Consider the following 20272-nt stretch of genomic DNA (forward strand, 5'->3'; position numbering starts at 1 on the left):
AACGGTACAGCTCAGTTCTGCATACTCTTTGCATGTGTACTGGTTTGCAGTCCGGTCAAAGCCTGAACAGACCCTGCATACTGCATTACATAAAAGTTAGCCAGAGGACAAATTGCAAAATGCTTTCGCCTCAGAAAATTTTCCATCATTAAAAACAGAGCAGAGGAATGCCATTTGGATTACAAATGAAAAAATTGCAAATGCCTATTTTTTCCTCCCTCCTTTAGCCTGTCTGAATCAATTGAACAAACTGGCATGATATTTGATGGCCTGTGAGCTCCAATTATTAGAACAATATTATGGCTAGGGTAAGTCAGGGGCACTCCAGTGGAATTCCAATAGTGTTTGGGAGCTGTTTGTATTGGTGCTAGTCCTTCAGGGGCTGAAGAAGGGCATACAGCTCAATAACTCAATTCTGAACAATTAGCTCCTGACATGTCTTCCAGAAAACAGATAGAGAGGACTTTAGTGGATAATATTTTCCAAACTATGGGGATTATTATTTCAAAGTCCCAAATAGCATCACAACAAAGTTGCAGCTATGATTTCAAAACATGCTTGCCTGCTGATAAGATTGGGCTTGATAAGTACGTAATTCTCCATCTCTCGACTGTTTAGGTGGCTTTTATTTTGCCGGCATCAGCAAGGATCTCATCACAAGCCCCACCGGCTTCTCGCTGTGCTGTGAAGAAAAGAAGACTGCCTGTTCTCCTGGGTCACTGATTATCAACAGCACACTTGCAACATTTTAAATGGCACCGCTCCTTATCGCTCTCAATTATAAAGTATTATAGTGTAATCGAAAGGGGCTCGTGGATCTGGAATCAGATCTCATCTAACTGGCCGCATGTGCGCCACTCCCCTCCCCTCCTCTGAGCACACCTCCTCAGCTGTGGACCCAGCAGAGTGACCTTGGACCAGGGCAAATCTTGCTGCATCGCTGCGATCTGATGTTATTAGATTGTTCGGGAGGGAGAAAGGTTGAAAAAGCATACGCAGTCCATTTTGTCTTAGTTTGGTCTATAGTGCACTTTCAAGGGGATTGGAAGAACAAATAGAGCTGTCTGTGGGTGTTTGACTTTAGTGTGCGAGAGTGCAAATGTGTGTTTGATGTTTGCACGTGTGCAAGCACTTGTGTCTGTTCAGGCACATAAAACATGACTTGCCGACAGACATCGAGGTGGCATTTCGAGTTGTCTGCTCAGGGGAGAGCTCCCATGCCTGAGGGGATCATACTCACTCAGGCTCTCCTTTGGGTCTTGATGGGCCATGCGCTGTGGTCTGATTGTGAAGAGGTTATAGCTTTGTAAAAGAAGCCCTAGAGGCCAGCTAGAACAATTAGAAATATGTGTTTCTGGGTCACTGGAACACAGTTACAAGTCTAGTAATACTATTTTATTTCAACAGCAGCAGAGGGAGAGTAAGTGGCTTTACTCGGGCTTTTGTCTGATTTCTGATGCGAAATCTCTGTGCTCAAAACACCACGCACGCTGCCACGTTTCAACGGGTTTGCACTTGCAACAATGCCATAGATTTTCAGGCTTTTACTTTATACTGTATACTCTAATCTTGCTCTCCCAAACTCAGTAGTCCTTAAATCAACAGCAAGCTGTGCTGCAAACACGGCACTGACAATACAAATGCATGAGCAGTAACCTAGCTACAAGTAATCTAAGCCTGAGGCACACATGGCCATCATCTCACATATGCTCAGTATTCAATGCACTGAACCAATGCAGGTAATATATCCTGGAAAATAGGGCTCATTATTTGATAAATATTTGATGAAATCAAAATATAGGCTCTACGAACTTCACTATACAAGAGCACGTATGTAATTTAATTCAGGGTAACACTACTGTGAGCTTAATACTTTCATTGGAGGTAAATTGCCACAGGCTATACCTCTCTCTCTCTCTCAGACAGCAAATCCGGTGCTTAATACAGCAGTAAACAAGTTAACAATGCTTGACAGGCATTAAAATTCATATGGATTTCTGAGAGTCAGAAATCCAATGACACAGATCATATTAGTTTTACTGTAAAAAGTGTCAGACCATGTAAGTTGCATTCAGATTTTGGGTTGCATGTCACGGATGTTCCTGACTCACGCGGGATCTGTGTAATTCTTTGACTTGAAATGTCAAGATAAACAGAAATGGGTTTACGAGACTCAGCTGACAGCAACAAACAGGAGCATGTTTACCTGTACATTTTTTCATTATTAAATATGAAAAGGAAGAGGCATTGAGTTGCTCCTGCGATCAGTCATTCAAGGCGTTATGTATGAATGAGAAAATTGGACGGTATGAATTATCTTAAGGGCTGCATCAAACAGTTTCTCTCCTGGCTCAATAAATTTGATGGGTTGCATCATACCAGTCTAACATGATCATCCACCCCCATCATTTTAGACTTGAATTATGTATCAATTATCCCCGGTATCTAGCAGGCCGGGTTATGAGTTCAGCCCTGTTTAGATTTGGTGTATCCTGGTTCAGGCATAGGAGGCAATATACGCACCTCCTGAGGTTGCTCCCGTTTTCATGCAGGATTATAAAACGCTGACTGCATGCTTTTGCAGCCTGCATTTGCAGCTTCGCATAAATTCCCATTTACATTTACTAACAATACCACTGTTTCCTAAATTATAATGGTAATACTAGCAATTGGTTGAGAATAAATAGTTTTGAGGGAAGGGTGGGGGAGCCCTTAAGGCTTTAAAGGAAAAAGGAAGGCCCTGTGTTTTTAAGATATAAAGCTAACACATTTTTCTGTGCAAACAAGTCAAGGTCCAATGCCATTTGCTGGTGGCACTAGTGCTCTAATGCCCATTTCCCCCCATGTTTTAGAAGGCTAAATTAGCCTCCTCTGGAGCCAATTTACTTGAATTAAGGCACTTAGAAAGGTCATACTTACATTTCATTTGAAGTTAATAGACATTGCAATAAGAGTGCTTTTCTGTATTTGCCTACATCACCAGCAGACATTTTCAGATTTAATAAGACCGGATATTCTGTCATTATTCTTGATCCCTCATCATGCAGGAGTTTTACAGGTGACTAGTGCCAAAACCTCAGGTATCCGATATCTTAATGGCATTTTCCCCAATTAAACCAGCAATCCACAGTATGTTTGGCCACTGAACTACCTTGTTAAGTTAAATAATGATTGAATTGCATGGGTAATTATGAAAACTGCTCACAAGCGGGACTAATGCTTCTGCTGGTTTAATTAGAACAGGAGCCTGCCACTCAAGGATGTTCCCCGTGCCAGTCCCAAGGACAGTGGCTCAGGCTGGGGGAGATAAGGCTCAGTATGCTACAGACTTACCGCTACAGCACATGCTGCTACAGGTAGCAAGGCTACAGAATTTCCATCCACAGGTAGGGATGTTACCAGCAGTGAGCAACAACACAAAGCGTGTTCCAGTTTTCCAAGGAAAGAGATAGGAGAAGCCGTTAATCACCTGTTTCCCAACGTGGGAGTAGCTCTCCTGTCAGAGACAAGAGGAGAGTGTTGCCATCAGCATATGTCTTCATAGTACAACACAGAGCATTACCAAATATTACAGTGCATTATCAATGGAATAGCCAGTTTGTTGACCAAAGTAAATGTGGGCTTGTAGAAACAGGATGATTAGATCAACAGAATTGGCTTCATTTCTGTGCAGCTGCTAGCTGTCAAAGAGCCAGAGGGCTACAGGGGCATTGACTGAAACAAGATGTCTTGCTAATAAGATTCAGAATCCTTTCTTCCAGGTGTCTGTTTTCCCTTGCATTAATGGCATTGTTTTTGAGCCTATAATCCACCCTTGTAACCTCTTGGCAAACTGCCCCTCGAGAACGCAAAGTTAACAAGTAAATTAAAGTAAAATTTTATTTATATAGCACCTTTCAAGATAAAATCACAAAGTGCTTTACAAAGGCAGAAAACAGACATTAAAAACTAAAACAAAACAAAAGCAACCAAAAGCAAGTTTAAACAGATACGTTTTTAACTGCTTTTTACAAAACAACAAAGTGTATTAACTCAAAGATAGAGAGTGGGAGCTCCACGACATGCAGCAATGCCCACTCAGGCTAAGGCCAGACTGAGGAGAGGTGTCATTGGTCTTGATGACCCAGAAACACCACAATGCAATCTGTATAATGAGTGGTTTCCCTCCTGAGATGGCTTGTCGTTCCATTCATACGTCGTAGCTCGATACATCCTCGCCAGCTCCACTAAGCGCTCTCAAGCGTGAGGAGACAGTGGGGGTGACATAAACACAGAAAGGCATAACTAAAGTGTTCACCAGGGAGAAGGGATATATGCAGTGTATATTGAATTAAATGCACAGTGGCATTTATTCCATTTACTTAATAATAATATTACAAATACGTGGTAAAATACAAGATTGTGGCATTTAGTTATATAAAGTGTTTTTTTTATGTTAATACAATTTCATCAGCACATTGTCAGAAAGTGGTTAGACTCATTTATGCCCCTGGTGCACAGCAAATGTCTGAGCTGTTGTTTACATATGTCTGTTTTGAGAAGTATGAGCATGTGCCCTAGATAAGCCCATAGGCTTAGGCAGCATGCAGCCACCACTCAAACATATGAACTCATAAACGTCTGCTATCAAATAACAAAAGAAACTCAATTAAGAGAAGCGATCTGGCAGGGATTTCATCAAATTAGGTGACTGACGAGCTTGGTCATCTGGAGTATATAGCATTTTTCATCTAATATCACTTGCAGACGTCTTGGAATACGGAGTAAGTTTAGCTGATAGAGGGGACGAGAAGAGCAGAGCCGCCACGGAGGAGGTCGTGTTCGAGCACAGTGACAATTTCTTCCGACAACGTCCCATCTGATTTTTGCTTCGTCAGCATCCTCTTTAGAGCAGGGATGTCGTATTTAATCAAATTACCTGCAGGAGCTGCTCCTCCTTTTATTAATTTATTGGCAGGGTGGGTAAAGGAGCTCCTTCTGGATGAGTGTGTTTTTGCTCTTTGAAACGTGAACCAGAGGAGGCTGAGCTAACAGGACCTGACAGTGGCAACCGCCCTAGCACTCGGCTGTGAGAGGACCAGTCGGCTCTTTCACTCAAGCCTCATTAGGGATACAGTGAGAATAGTCATCTGAGGCTCAGAGACAGGAGCTGGGTCTGGTGCTGCTGCCCTTCAGAGAAAAAAAAATGGATCAGGCTCAACTGTAGATGTCAAGAGTTTGAGGCTCAGGAGCTGTTATGTTAAACGATGGTGAGGATAGTGGGCTCTTATCCAATCACATCTCCTTGGAACACAAGATGCTGATTTAGCGCCGTCGATGAACGATCTGTGATATATTTGTAGTTTAATCACATAACTGTAAGGTTAAAAACCCTAATCTAATTCTCCATCAAAGCCGATTCTGCCAATGAAGATAAAAAGCAGACGGTTAACAAAACGCAGCGAAGGCACGGACAGCGAAATTAACAAGACTGGAAGCTGCTCTTGTCTCCATCCTTCCCCCTCTTCCACACCGCTTTTGCTCTGCGCTTTGGCCTTCGGGCTCTCAGGTGTACAGTGCATCTGGCCAGCCTATAGGGTGTATGGAACAAAGCCACAGTGACATTTTATCTGACGGTAGCTCCTGTGGGGCCTGAGCCATGCTGCCAAACTGTCAGGCAGATTTCAGCACGATGAGGAGGGGGAAGAAAGCCAAACAAACAGAGCACTGGCACAATCTCCCATCGCCAAGCAGCGCAGACGAGCACAGAGAGACGTCCCTGGGGATCGCAGGAGGCCGAGATGAAAGCGAAAGCGAGATCTAACCTTTTTGTTGTTGATGGAACCTAGTTCTTTAGTGCTTCAATTGAAACGAAGAAAATAGAGTAAATATTGTCGTCCTTTGTGGGACATGGATACAAGTGTGTTTTGTACAGTGCGTGCCCTCTGTGGTACATACAACAGGAACGTAACGACCACACTCCCTCCTGTAGTAGAATTATGGTAATCACACACAGTATTTCAAAAGCTTTTCATCTATTTTTCTTTTCTCGCTGTTCTCGGGGTGAAAGAACAGGCATATTTCATCAACAAAGCAGTACATGAAGCCAAGCAAGACTAGCACCCTCACAAGGTGGAAAGTTATAAATTCTGCATATGCACAAAACCAGTGGTTTCAGATTCTATGATACAGAACTGCTAATATGGATATATCTCATTTGCTCAGTGCTGGTGAACATTTTGTTATCAAAACCACATTATCACACATTCAGTAGGTGACAGTCTAGTGCTGGATATTCTTCTTCTGCTGGTCTAATAAAAAAAACGGTGCCCTTGGTTACAGTTCAGAAAAAAGCTGCAGCACTGACCCATATTTGTTTATTAAAGGTGCTTTGCTATCTCTCTACAGCATCCATTTTTGGGGAACCTTGAGGGGGGGATTGGCTTTAATACACTAAATGCTCATGTTGACAGTGCCTAATTAAAAATGTGGCACAATGAAGCCACCGCCCTCACTCTTAGATATAGGGTTGGTATTAACCTCCTGCTGCTTCGTGAGCAGATAAAGAGATATTGATGTTAAGCTGGAACTTGAGCTGAAGCCCCAGGAGTCTGTGATCAAATCCCCAACTTAACGCTCCACTGTGCACTGCGTAGCCTACTTCACCTTCACATGGCCCATCATGCCCCAGCTTATACCAAAGTGATCCTTTCTCACCATTCTCCCGGCATGAAAAGGAGGCTCACAGTAGAAAGAGATGGAGATCAGATGAAGAAGAAGAAAGTAAGAAGGAGAATGATGATTGAGAGGTACTTGGCACTTCCAGGAATGTCTGCGGCATTGTGAATTCCTCCAGTGTCAAAGTTCACGCAAGATGGGCAGGAGCTAATTACAAGGCTTGCTGCTTCTGGGGCTAGCAGCATCAGACCTTTGAAAACAGGGCCCAAAACTTCCCTTTAAAGTGACAGACACTTTAAAATCAGCCTTAGTCCATTACTTAGTGGTGTCAAGCTTTTAAGAACAAGCCAATAAGCAGCTAGTGGGAAGGTTAGACCTTTATACCTGAACTCAGTTTGTCAGCAGTGCTGCTCACTGCACTGGCTGGTACAGATCTTGTACCTTTTTCTACATCAGAGAGTAAGTGCATGCTATTACCATTGGCCAGAGCCGCTGCTCACATTGCCATCATTTCGGCACTTCATCAAATTGATATTGTGGGAAAACACACGGGCAGTGCCCAGTCTTTAGTTCATAAACACACCCAGACTCTCTGCCAGTTTCCACTGGCTAGTGTGCTGGCCATAGACCTAGTCAGTGCTTTTGGCTGATAATATGAATGGTAATGAGTGACTGGCTGTTGGGATTGAAAGCAAAAGCGCTGTCATAATTGAGTTAGATTAATTAAAGGAGCTCCACTGTATTCTTACAGATCAGTGCATCTTGTTAGAGGGCTGTGGGTTGAGGCGCTCGAGGGGGTGTGTTTTTGGCTAAAGTGTATGTGTTTGTGCATGTGTAACCTGCAGATTGTGGGTTAGGAAGGTTGTTGTGTGAGGAACTAATTGAAATGAGAGGCGATGTGCAAGTCTCCGCCAACATGGCCAGTCCATTTGTCAGGGTGACATCACTGCACTCACACCCCATCCATCTCGGTGCAGCACCACAGAACCATGCTTCTCACCGTGATTAATATCCATACCTCCCTCACTGCGCTGCATAACCCCACCACCGTACTCACACAACACCCCACCACAGCTCCACACATGCACATCCACAAGCAAACAAATACTGACACACACACACACACTGTTGGAAGCCCTCCTCTGCACTCACCTGCACTCACTGCCATGGCGCTCCCATTTACTCTGTAATACACACATGGCTGGAGCCCAGAGACAACCCAGATATGCACACATAACCTTCCCAGTTGTCTCAAACAAAAAAATGTCCTTGTAGTTTTCAGTGGGTTTGAGTTGGTTGGTTTGGATGTATATATGTATATATATTAGTTTGTTTTTTTTGTTTTTTTTTGTTTTTTTGTGTGTGTGATAAGACCGTTTTCTCCAGTTTGAGATGATTTGAGCTTTGTGACATGGCACATTACCCTGCTAGAAGCACCCACCAGAAGATGGGTGCACTGTTGTCGTAAAGGGATAGGGATTGCAACGCGGCAATGCACAGGTAGGTTGTGGTATGTAAATGATGGTCACTTAGTAAGAGGCCAAGAAAATATCCACCACTGCCAGAACCATAAAATGCAGGATGGATCCATGTTTTCATGCTCCATGTCATCCCAAAACCTGATCCTACAATCATAATGTGGCACCTGACATTAAAATTCAGCCGTCCAGGCAATGTTTTTCCAGTCTTCTGTTGTCCAGTTTTGGTGAGCCTGTGTTAATTGTAGCCACAGTTCCCAGTTCTTAGCTGGCAGGTATCTGGCTTGTTCTTCGGCTGTTGGCAAACAATCAGAGGCATTTTCTGCATACATTTTTTCAGTTACTGTTGCCTTCCTATCAGCTCAGTTTTCTGTACATTCTCATCTGATCTCCAGCATCAACAAAGCATTTGTCCCCAAAGAACTATCACTCAGGCGTCTTTTTTCTTTCTAGACAATTGTAGAGATGGTTGCTTACATCAGCAGCTTCTGAAATATTCACAACAGCCTGTCTTTCACCAACAACCACCAGCAATCAAATTCAAAGTCACTTAAATCATCTTTCTTCCCAATTTTGATGCTCAGTTTCAGCAGACCATCTCTAAATGCATAAATATATTGATTAGATATTTGCGTTAATGAGTAGTTAAACTAGTAACTAGTGACACTGAATTTACCTCTTGCTTTGTACATTTAAGTTGACTGATTGGCTTTAATCAACTCAGTTATTAAGCCACCTATTTATGTGCTTTGTAGTTTTCTTGGATTTCCCACATATGAGCTGTGTGTCTGTTTTTGGATGTCGCCCTTTTGCCTGCTCCTACTGGATTGTTTGTCATGCTGCTTGCCTTCCTGATCGTGTGGTGGTTAGAAGCATCACCTCACAGCAAGAAGATCCTGCATTCAATACCAGTCTGGGGCTTTTCTGTGTGGAGTGTGCATGTTCTCCCCGACTTCTTTCTCGGTACTCCGGCATCCTTCCACAGAAGAAACATGCATGGGGTTAGATTAATTGGTGATTCCAAATTGGCCATGGCTGTGAGCGTGAATGATTGTCTGTCTCTCTGTGTTAGCCCTGCAATAGATTGGCGACCTGTCCAGGGTGTACTCCGTCTCTCACACTATGACAGATGGGGTAGGCTTCACCCCCCCCCCCCCCCCCCCAATGACCCTGAATTGTAAGATGGATGAATGGATTTTTGGACCTTATTCTGCCTATGTGCGTCCTGCACTTGGGTCATTCTCCTGTGGTGACTGTGAAAGCATTATTTTTAAAAAAAAGCTGTCATATGTAATACAGTAGGAAATGATTTGTCATCTCAGATTGGCTTTATACTATATGCCATGATTCCATTTCACTTTATCACTGCTGTCTTTGACAAGCTTAAAGGATAAAGCCAGTGATATTCTATATTTCTGCTATTGCCAATAATACCTTACTACATCCCTCAATACTTTTTGACCATCTGTGATTCTTTTCCCAAGCCTGATTTTTACTACTAAAGGTAGTTTTATACCAGAATTTATTGATACAATATATAGAAGAGAAGCGCCTTAAGACAACTGTTGTTGTTTTTTGGCTCTATATAAATAAAGTTGAATTTACTTGAACATGGAAAATCTGTTACCATTTATTTTAATAATAGAACATATTTAGAATCATTTAACCACAGTAAAAAGTTATATGGCACACATGATCTCTGATTCTGCACATTTCTAGATCACCAATTATACTTAATCACTTTTGTGACACTGACCATGTTACGTCCTTTGTGAAAGAGAAAAACACACAAACATATTTCAGTGTGATTTAATCTACTCATTAGAGGCTTGTCTCAGTAAATGATTTTGTAGCCATTGTAGCATGGAACATGGCATCAGAACCAAGTGGAAGTGTCAGAAGTCAGAGTCATACCTTGTCCAAAGGTTATGAAGGGCGAAAGAAACAGCACAGAAGCTGGATCAGGTGTATCCAAGGTACAAAAGAGAGACTAAAAGTGACCATACATGAAGCTAGAACATCAACGTAAGCAGAGTTAAAGGAAATAAAAGCACATCAATCTCCAATTAGTTGTGTAAAGAAGTCTATGTAGTTTTCTCTGAGGATGAGTACCAGTCTGTCAACCAGCCTTGGAAAGGCAAACTAAGCCAAACACTTGGATGGGCTAAGACCTACCAGCACAGTGGTAACTGTAAAATGGCTTTTTGCTGGAATCAAAAAGTCAGACATGTAGTGACATCATAAAAAAAAAGCACTTTGGAAGATTTTCAAATCATGCTGGGGCAATGTGGGTTGTCAGGTTTTACACGAATTTGTTGAGGCTCTGCCAGCTCGAGTGCATGCTGTCGCTAAAGCACAAGGAAGGCAGGGCAAATATTCAAAGATAGTCTGTAATTAAATTTATGGAGAACATATGTAGATTTATGTAGATTGCATGTTATATGATTTATGTAGATTATATTATATTAATTTAGGGAAATTATGAACCATTTTCATCTGTAAGGGAAAAAATTGTATTCAATTCATAACAAACACAAAAAAAACAAATATATTCTAGAGCGACGTAAGAATTTTGGTCTCCAGTCTGCTTTTTCTTTTCTTTTTTTTTTAAATCCAAATTTTGTTCATAAAATAGCTAGACTCGGAAGATTTAAGCAAATACTATAGTGTATTTGTTGAGGACAATTTTCATTCTTGGTTTTGTTAGGCTATAGAGTATTCATGGTAGCACAATGAATTCCATCAGTCTCTGAATAAACTACAAGTTTATTGTAATGGAGGAACATATCATCCAATCATGTGGTTCTGACCAACAATAGAGGTTCTAGTAAGTAGGGACGAGCTTTATTAGGCTTTGGCTCCACAGGTAGTGCTTGAGAAGGATAATACATTGTTATATATACTTTTTCTCTTTTCAGGACATTTTTTGAGAACAAGAAAACATATATTATCAGCATTCTTCTGCTTTACAATTCTGATTTGTACAGTCAAACAGGTGTAACATGCAAATTTTCTTACTGCACACAATGAGCACAAACAGCACATTTCTGTAAAATTATTGCTTCTTGTGAGCTTTGAGGCAGTTTCAAATTAGAACACAGCCCCACTGGCAAGAGCGCTGCATTGTGTTGCCAACCATATTGTACCCATCTGAAGACAAACACAAAAAAATCACTCATTCAGCACACACACCACAGTGCTAAACCTCTGGAAAACAGATGTTCGTTCAAATTTGCTGCGATAGATTTACAACTCAAGTTGGCAGGTTTCAATAAATGAACAAATACTTGAAGGCAGGATTTACAGTGTCGCAAATGGAAGCTGTAAAATTGGCCGCTGGGGCTTGTTTCTCAACTTTTTCAGGGGTAGGGTCAACCAAAACTAAGCTCGTTATGGCCAGCTATCAGAGCTACTCCAACCTGAGGAGAAGTGGAGTTAGGCTTTGAAGATGCTCTAAATGATGACCTTTTTCTCCTACCCTGCTCCACTGATGTGCTTTGATAAGCTGGGCTCTGATCTCTTCTGTGGTATCACTGCATCACTGCGTCACTGCACACTGCGCCGTCCTCCCCGAGCTGGCTTGCGCTAAACTTTCTCACCACGCCCTCAAATTACATCACCCAGGCTTGATGTCATTTTTCACACCATGCCTTTGAACTTGTTCAGCCACAGGCCAAAAAAGTGAGGCAAAGCACCCTGACGATGTCTTCTTTTGAACAAAGGATTATGATTATACTAAGAGTGCATTTAAAAAAAAACATTAGACATTAGTCAAAGAAAATGATTGTGCAAATGTGAAATATATCCAGACGACGCGTGCTCCTCCAAGTAGAACCAAAGTGCTGCTTAACCTCACAGTTGTGGCTCTCAAACACTACTCTCTCCCTCTCCCCTTGTGGAAGCATGCAAGCACGCCTCCGCACCAGCTGTGAGATGCAAAGCTCCCCTTTGTGTAAAAGCCTTTTGCTGTCTTTGAGAAGCCTCTGTCCATGCTATTATGTGAAAAGAACGACAATAAGAGACACGGCAAAGAGAAAAGGTGATGGGTTGGGGGAGGCAGAATGGAGAAAGACACTGAGAGGAGGGGTGGACAGGAAACTGAGCCAGCGAAAGGGAAGGATGGCGAAGGGGAGATCGGGAGAGAAGCAACGAAACTGACAGCCCCAATAGTCGATGTATGATTGATGGAGTGGTGCTCGGATGCCAGGGGTCATACATATGCAAACTGCTCATTTGTAGTTGCTGCCAGAGCTGCTGTTCACTAGAGCCCTTGAACAGTGTCGTCTGACCACTGGGACACATCGCACAATCAGATTAAGCAGCCCCCGAAATCACATGCAGGACGACCAGCAGCTGCCACGTGCACCACCGACTTTGACTTACAGTATCTGTTTTTCATCCCCCGCCTGCCATAACAGGCCCTCGTCTGTCTGTAAGAGATCTGGGTTTTAGGGGCTCAGATATGTGTCAGATGAGCTCTGGTGTCTGTGCGGCATGGATTTTCCCTCTTGACATTTTGTTGTAGGTTTTTGTTTTGTTTTGTTTTTTTCTTATTGCTTTGTTGCACACAGACCACATTTTCCATGTGAGTGGCTCAGTCTGTATGTAGTAGCACAGTATGCATAATAATCTACCTCTAGCAGCGTCCAGCCGACACCCGGCATCTACTGCGTCCGGGAATCTTTGTGCAGCTGAGACTAATGCTAAGCCAAAGCAATTAGGTTTCTTATAATCATCTGCGTGTTGACGTTTTGGGAAAAGACCTGCAGTATACTGACTGTGTTATGATTTGGTTTGAGCTTGCAAAGTGTCAAGGGCTAGGGCCTCGAACATCAGACGGCTTTGTTGCCATGTGAAGCGTTGTGATTTTTAAAATTAATTATTAATTTGCGATGAGGCCAGGACAGAATCGGGGTGGCATGCAGGGGATGGGGGCTTATGCATAAATTCTTTTAACCATTTTCTGGTTTAATTCTGTGCTCATGTTATATTCATTAATATGGAATAAGTAATTTATTGGAGTGACAATCAGAAAATATGTGATTTTCCCACAAGTTTTTATTTCTGTCCACTGCAGAAGCTGTGATGTGGCGTGGATCACAGAGTCTTCTGTGTTCAGCCATAAAGAGGCTTTCTTGTGCTTTTCCGCATTTCACTCTTTCGCTCGCCCTGTTTCTATAGCTCTCTCGCTCTCCTTTTCTCAGATCAGACTGTGCTCCAGCCACGCTATTGGGCACCGAGCTGTAAACAGGAGCGGCACACTGATCCAAGTCACCTTCATTCAGGCCCATGCCCCAGTCGCCTCACACACCATTTCTTTTTTTTCCTCCCTCTTTTTGAAACTCGTCAGTGTTTTGAATCCACACTCCCAAAAAACTGGTAAAAATGTCATGGGTACAGCTCCCTGTGCGGAGGATGGACCGCTGGGTATGCCCCTTGCTCATCGTGAGCCTGACACATAGGCCCTTTATGTGGCTGTGAGGAGGGTGGCCCCTTCCATCCTCTGCTTCTCATCCACACCCCAGAGGCTCTCATTCAACCCAGGCCTGGCTGGGGGGAAGTTGAAGCTCTTTTGTATTGGGGGGGAGGGGGATTCTTAGTGGGGGCTGTCAAGGCTGTGACTGTGTGCGCCTTTATTTCCCCAGAAAAGAGATGGGGTGGAGGGGGTAGAGATAGAGGGAGAGGGCAAGAGGGAGGCCGGAGAGGGAGGAGTGGTTCCAAAGGAGAGTTTGGACACAGAAGGCCTTGTTAACCGGCTCCCTCAAAGAGAGAGAGGATGAGACATAGAAAAGAAAGACGGAAAAGGCAAAGTAACACCAAGCATGAATTTTTTTTTTTTTAAAGCCAAAAAACCGTTTCCCTCTGTTACGTCACTGTGTTATTCCCATTTTACTCTACCCTTCCCTATCTGTTCCCTCCATCTGTCCCCATGTAAGCTCAATCTTCAGCTCAACAAGCTTTTGCCCTCCCCCTCACCTCTTCTCAACCTCGTCCATTAGTTTACGCACATTCTATTATCTGGGAGAGCGGGCTAAAAGAGATGTCTGGGGTCAGAGCGATCATTATCATCACCCCTTGCTGCTACACTTGTGAGTTATAGCCCACCATACTGGAAACAGACATTTAAATCATAATCAATAAAGCAATATCAATGCTGAGAAGCATGGCAAAAGGAAATCAGGCTCCAGGCTCTGGAGGAAACACATACTCTGAGACTGAGACGGTGGCACGCACATATTGATGAAACATGATCAAGCCAAATGAAAAAAAACACACACACAATATGTGACGTCACGCTTTGCACTTTTTTTCTAATGCTCAACTAATGCACATTGTGGCTGGTGTGCAAAAATGTGTGAAAGTGGAGCGAGCGCGTCATCATGAGGGGACGACGACGTGCCGTAGCCGCTATCCGACTCTCTGGTCACGTTAAGGTAACTAGGGAAGCAATGGTACTTGCAGGGGTAGCCGTACAAGACGCACACAGTGTTTCGTCCAGCAGGGACAATGCGAGGAGACAGGTGTGACCTGACCCAGCTGTGACCGGACCACGTTCTCCGTTGCCGTTGCAGCTGAGATCACGACTGAGTCTCTGTCTCTTTGCTGCCACAAGGAGAAAATGCCAGTTGCCCGCGTACAGAAAAAGTGAACCACATCACTGTCAGGGAAGAATAGGTTTGGGACATGATACAAAAACTCATCATGTAATCAGTCAGTATAAATTACAGTTCTAACACACAGAGAAAGGCTACACAATCACTGTTATTAACTTGCACAGTTTGTGGTGAATAAGATACTCTCGTGCAAATATAATGCATAATCCAGCTGAACTGCGCAGACTTGTTGGATTCCATATTTAGAAATCTTTGTTTCACCCACAAAGACCATTTGAAGTTACTATTATTATTATTATTAGATGTGGTTCTTTTATAACTTCTTTTCTCACCAGATGTTATTGAAAACATTATGGATTTGCTTTATATGATTTAAGAATAGCAACTTAAATAACGCTTATTTTGATGATTTCTTTTCTCCGCTCAAGCCAACACGTCCCGCTGAGGCTCTCGAGCTTGACGTAGGAGATGAGTATTGTTTTTGAGGTGGCTTTTTTAATGTTTTAAGAGAAAAACAAAGCATTAAGTAAATCACACATTATCATAGGGATTGGGTTTTGAGCATTGCCTCACTTACTGAGTGAAGTGAAAATACCCCACAGCAAATCTATAGTTTGTTACAGAGCTCGCAGCAGGCAAGAATAAAAATGTAGCAGGGAAAATTAAATGAGTACAAATGATGTGTTTAATAATTAATAATTTATTTGTTTACACAGATCAACTAGAACTATTTAGTATTTAATGATGATTTCACGTTTGCTAAATTAACTGGACTGGGACACTGTAATTGCGTATACAGTTTGGTTGAAAGTTAATCGTTGACATCATTTAAAAGATCATTTGCATATTGATTTGAATTTGGGTAACTAACAAAGATGGATATTGTTTGATACTGTATTACAGTTTAGAATTAAATGCTCTTTGCAAAGCACCTAATGTTTAAATGTTGTTTTTTTTTGTTAAAAATCAAATGGAAGTCAGGTTGAGTAGTGCAGTCAAGCACATTGCCAGCTTGATCAAACACTTCAGGAGCATTGAGCTTCAGTCCAGAATCCCAAGGTCCTGTGTAGGTGTGAGCTGTGAAACGAGAGTGCAATGCACATCATGGTTTATGTGCAGCCAAAGCCCACGCAGTGCTGATCAGACAGGGATCATCTGCTATATCTGGAATCTATAACCCTGTCGCTGGTGCTTAAGGGGAAATTTGGAGAGCTCAAACCAGAACCAAAGTGAAGCTATACAGTGTGTTATGTGTCATTGAAGTAAGCTTACTTTTTAGTAATTTTTTTTGTAATCATAGAGGAGACTGAGGTGTTTTATAGGTCATCAACTCCAAATATGTACAAAATGGCACATCCATAGTAAAAAGTCTGCAATGTAAAAATAGCAATAGGCATGCATAAAAACAATTACTTTGCTATCTTAATTGCTTTCCAAAGAAAATACTTTCTGTCACCTTTCCAATTAAAACATAACCAGGAGCTATATTAGATGTATTTTTAAATGGTGCCTGCAGCATATCTTGCTGTCTAAGATATTGGATTCCACCTCTACATTTTAATGACCAGTTTTATTTATGCAGAGGAATCAACACGGCTAAACAAGAAGCCACAAAAGACCATAGCATGAAACTGTGTTTTGTTTTTCTTTTTTAAACTGTGCCAGCTGAGGATTCAGCTCTAATGATTTACATCTTGTTATTTAGCAATGCCGCATATTACAATGCCACATGGATAGTGTTTACAGTATCTTTTCAATTAGCCTAACAGTTGTACAGAGTCCGTTTTCACATGCCAGTCTCCTGACATTTCTTAACCCAACTGACATACACTTGGTGAAGTGTGAACCATTTTGCAAATGAGGGTTATTCTGGGAGAGTCACGTCTCTCCTCCCTCTCTCTCCCTCTCGCTCTCCTCCATGCACCCTCGAGAAGGTTGTAAAAGCTGTTGTCCTTTAGTGATGACGGAAAGCGAGGAGGAGCCGCGAGAGAAAAAGAAAAGGAAAAGCTCTTCAATTGGAGCCCCGATTTCTCCTCTCTCCGTCTGCGTCTGTCTCTTTCACTCTCACTCTGCATGTGGCCTGCTGCTCTGTCATCCTCAGGGATGCATCTGAAGGAGACCATCTGTTGATCCATTTGTCTCCTGCTTTGCTTCCTGTGCCACTGCCTCTCTCCAATCGATGATCAGGCCTGGCCTTTCCCCTGCCCACCCTCTTTGTGTCTGCCAACAGGCCCTCAGGGCGAGGCGGGTTTGCTGTTCGGGTTGAGATAGGAGATTGTGCCCGGATTCAGACAAAGAGAAATGATAAGCAGTGGAGAACATGCTGGGTTTTTGTACACAGACTGCTCACAATGAACAAGCTAATGACCACAGAGAAAGCTACTTTCTAATCAGTGCTCATCTAAAGTGAGCATTGTTATGCTGACCTGAGTCAAAAAAATGTAATTCTTTTTTATGTGTTGCTAATATCAAAACCGTAATCTTCTTTCGCTTTGACAGTTTATCCTTACACGGATAGACGACAGACCACGAAATAGATGTTAGGAACAATGCCGAGATGCCGAAGGACCACCGGAGGCTTCCAAACATTCACCACCAACACATTCATTGCTTGTGAAGTGTTTGGCAGCGTTGCTGCTAAAGAGAGTGGGGTGCTGGTTTCCACACATCACCCATCTGTCACCTCACATGCATGCTCATGGGTTTGACGGACACCGACTCCACCGTGGGGACTTTGGGGATTGCTTGCCTTTGATCTTCTCCCGTGACTCTCCATTAACCATCAGTCGGCAGAGCTCAGGCCCTGGAGAGCAACTGGGAAAGGGTGGCGTGTGAACACGAGCGCTGATGTAGCCAAGAGAAATTCATTGTCCAAATCTAGCAGATTACTGACATGGAGGAAAATGTACATAAATAGTGCTGGATGTAAATGTTTTGACTGTAAGTTCGTTGGACTATGGAGCAGGAGAGAGAATGGTAATGACAGGATAAAACTCAGAACACGTGTGCAGTGTGTGCGTTCCATACTGCTTATTTTTGCAGCATTTGAAGCTTTTTTTTTCCCTCTTTCTCTGTCCGCAGAGTTTTCATAGATTTGCAAGGTTTTCATCACGGCTGCTCAATATTGTTGATGATGGGTGTTTACCCAGGGAGACATGGCATTGATTTCCAATAAAGTGCAGATGGCATGCGGTCACACACACTCCTATTTTACCAAGAGCCATCCAATAAGTCATGATTTCACAACCGCAGTAACCTGGTGTTGTGGTTCTTCTGACAAAACCGGGGTGGGGTGTCCGTCATTGTGGAAAACCTTTAGTGGCTAACAACTTTATGCCTGGGATTCATTTGACTTGCTTTCACTGCATGGCTTTTTAATTTCTTCTTTTTGTGTTGCAGGCTTCCTCAGCACAGGTGACCAGGCAGCTAAAGGGAACTATGGGCTCTTGGACCAAATCCAGGCTTTGAGATGGATCAGTGAGAACATCGGCTTCTTCGGAGGAGATTCCAATCGCATCACAGTGTTTGGTTCTGGGATCGGAGCTTCTTGTGTCAGCCTGCTCACGCTCTCCCATCACTCTGAAGGTACAGTGGGGCAGAGGCGCCGGTGTGGTGGGGCTGTGTGTGATATAGCTGTTCAGCTTGTGCCTGCTGGTGTGCAGGCTTCTTGATATTATCTAGGCATGCAGGTAGTGAGTTACAGCGAGTAATCTAATCGAGTTCACTGTGCAGCATAAGAAATGTTTTAAGATGAAACAAGTTTGCATTCAAATGAATGTGATTTTCAGTCCAGAAATGGAAACTTCACGGTGGATTTCAAGCCACATGTGGGCTTTGACATATTCTGCCGGTTTGTTAGTATTCTTCCCTGTACCAAAAAATGGGTGTAGTGTGACACTGGAAGCAAGACACTGTATGTTAAGGAGAGCTTTTCAAGGTAGCCACGTCGTGCTAAATGGTGCACACTTGCAAGTTTTCTTTTTTAAAAAAACAAAATCACAATGTTTAGCTGCTACTTTAATGTCACCTCATGATGATTTACTGCTCATGTTGGACTTGTCTTTAATGCAACATGCAAGCTTGACTTGGACATGAAATAAACATCCCTCATACTAATCCTCCTCTAATGCATCACTAAATTCAAATAGAGCATTACAGGTAAGTAATTGCTGGAGGCCCAAATGCATAATACTGAAAGTGAAATTATTACATGTTTTTGTGCAAACATTTAAAAGTCATTACTGTAAGGGACCGCATCCTCAATTAGATTTGACATCATGGATGGATGCATGGATCTGAGGTTGCAGTTTGGGGAAGGCCTTCATAAGGACTGGCTGCAGCTCCCAAGCTGGGCTGGGGGAGGTAGGGTGAGGTACAAAAATGAGAATGAATTGCCGGTGGTGTAGGAAGGGTCATTTAAGGCATTATGGGTAGTTGTGGCTCAGCAAGTAGAGCAGATCGTCTACTAATTGGAAGGTCATTGCACAGTTTTGTGGCTACTCCAGTATGCATGTTGAAGTATCCTTGGGAATGATACTGAACTTTGAGTTTCCCCAGATCCATCCATTGCAATGTGAGTATTAGACAAACTATATATATAAGTACCAGTTCATTTACCATATAGTCAAAGCACTCGAAGGGGAGTGTATGAGGTGCTGTCCAGCTCCTAAAATTCAGATAAATTAACTCTTAATTGACCACAGTTGTGTGAATGCGACAGGCTGCAGTCCGCAAAGCGATATTATATTTTTTTATATGTTATTTTCCAACTGAGAGATTTTTACATTTAGCCAGGCTCATGTAGCCTCATTGCAAACATGTTAACAAGCCACAAACATGTTGCTTTGGACACAGATGGCTGGAGGTGTAACACTGGGCTGTTACTGTACATTACATGGAAATAAACCACATCAAAGAAACCACTCTTGCAGTAGATAGAGGCCTGGTCCCAGACAGTGTTGTGGCCACAAAGCTATTAAGCGATACACCCCCATCACTACACACACCAGCTCAAACACACACACAGAAGCACACACTATTCAAGAACAGAGTGAAATCTCTCTTCTTGGATTTTTGATTAGTGGACCAACCAGGGTGAGTTTGAAAGAGGTCATTTGATCGTCTCTTCCTTGGAACCCCATTACAGTGCCAAGGATTTGTGATATGTTTTGCATTCTCCAATTTGCATTAAAGTGTTACTAATTGCCTTGATTTCCTCCGATGACTGATGACTGCTTTTGAATTGAATTTTTACCATAAATGCCTTTTTTTTATTCATACTTCATAATGCTACGCTCCATGTAGCATGTTATTATACTGCCAGAGAAACCATCTCCTCCCAGTAAATTGGATATTACCGGCTCTGTTTTTTCCCCTGAATGGAAATGTATGCCCCACTGATGGGATAAGAAAAAAGAAAAAGCCAGTAAAACTTGAGCGATCCTAGCAAATTGAAACAGGAAGCCTTCTATCACGCCAGGACTCTTGCTGTGAATGTTACCAATGGCAATCAGATTTCACACA

The 20272-nt window shown here is 42.7% G+C and overlaps 1 protein-coding gene across 3 annotated transcripts in view; it reads left to right on the plus strand.

Moving 5' to 3' along the window:
• The window catches only part of nlgn3a (neuroligin 3a), a 130403-nt gene that overhangs the window by 69565 nt on the left and 40566 nt on the right, over positions 1-20272 (plus strand). For all 3 annotated transcript variants that reach the window (XM_026190509.1, XM_026190513.1, XM_026190521.1), the window contains one exon: positions 18149-18334. In XM_026190509.1, coding sequence (XP_026046294.1) covers positions 18149-18334 — 186 coding nt within the window. The remainder of the gene's footprint in view (positions 1-18148; positions 18335-20272) is intronic.

Source organism: Astatotilapia calliptera, chromosome 2, assembly GCF_900246225.1.
Source record: "Astatotilapia calliptera chromosome 2, fAstCal1.2, whole genome shotgun sequence".
In the NCBI taxonomy this organism is placed as follows: Eukaryota; Metazoa; Chordata; class Actinopteri; order Cichliformes; family Cichlidae; genus Astatotilapia; species Astatotilapia calliptera.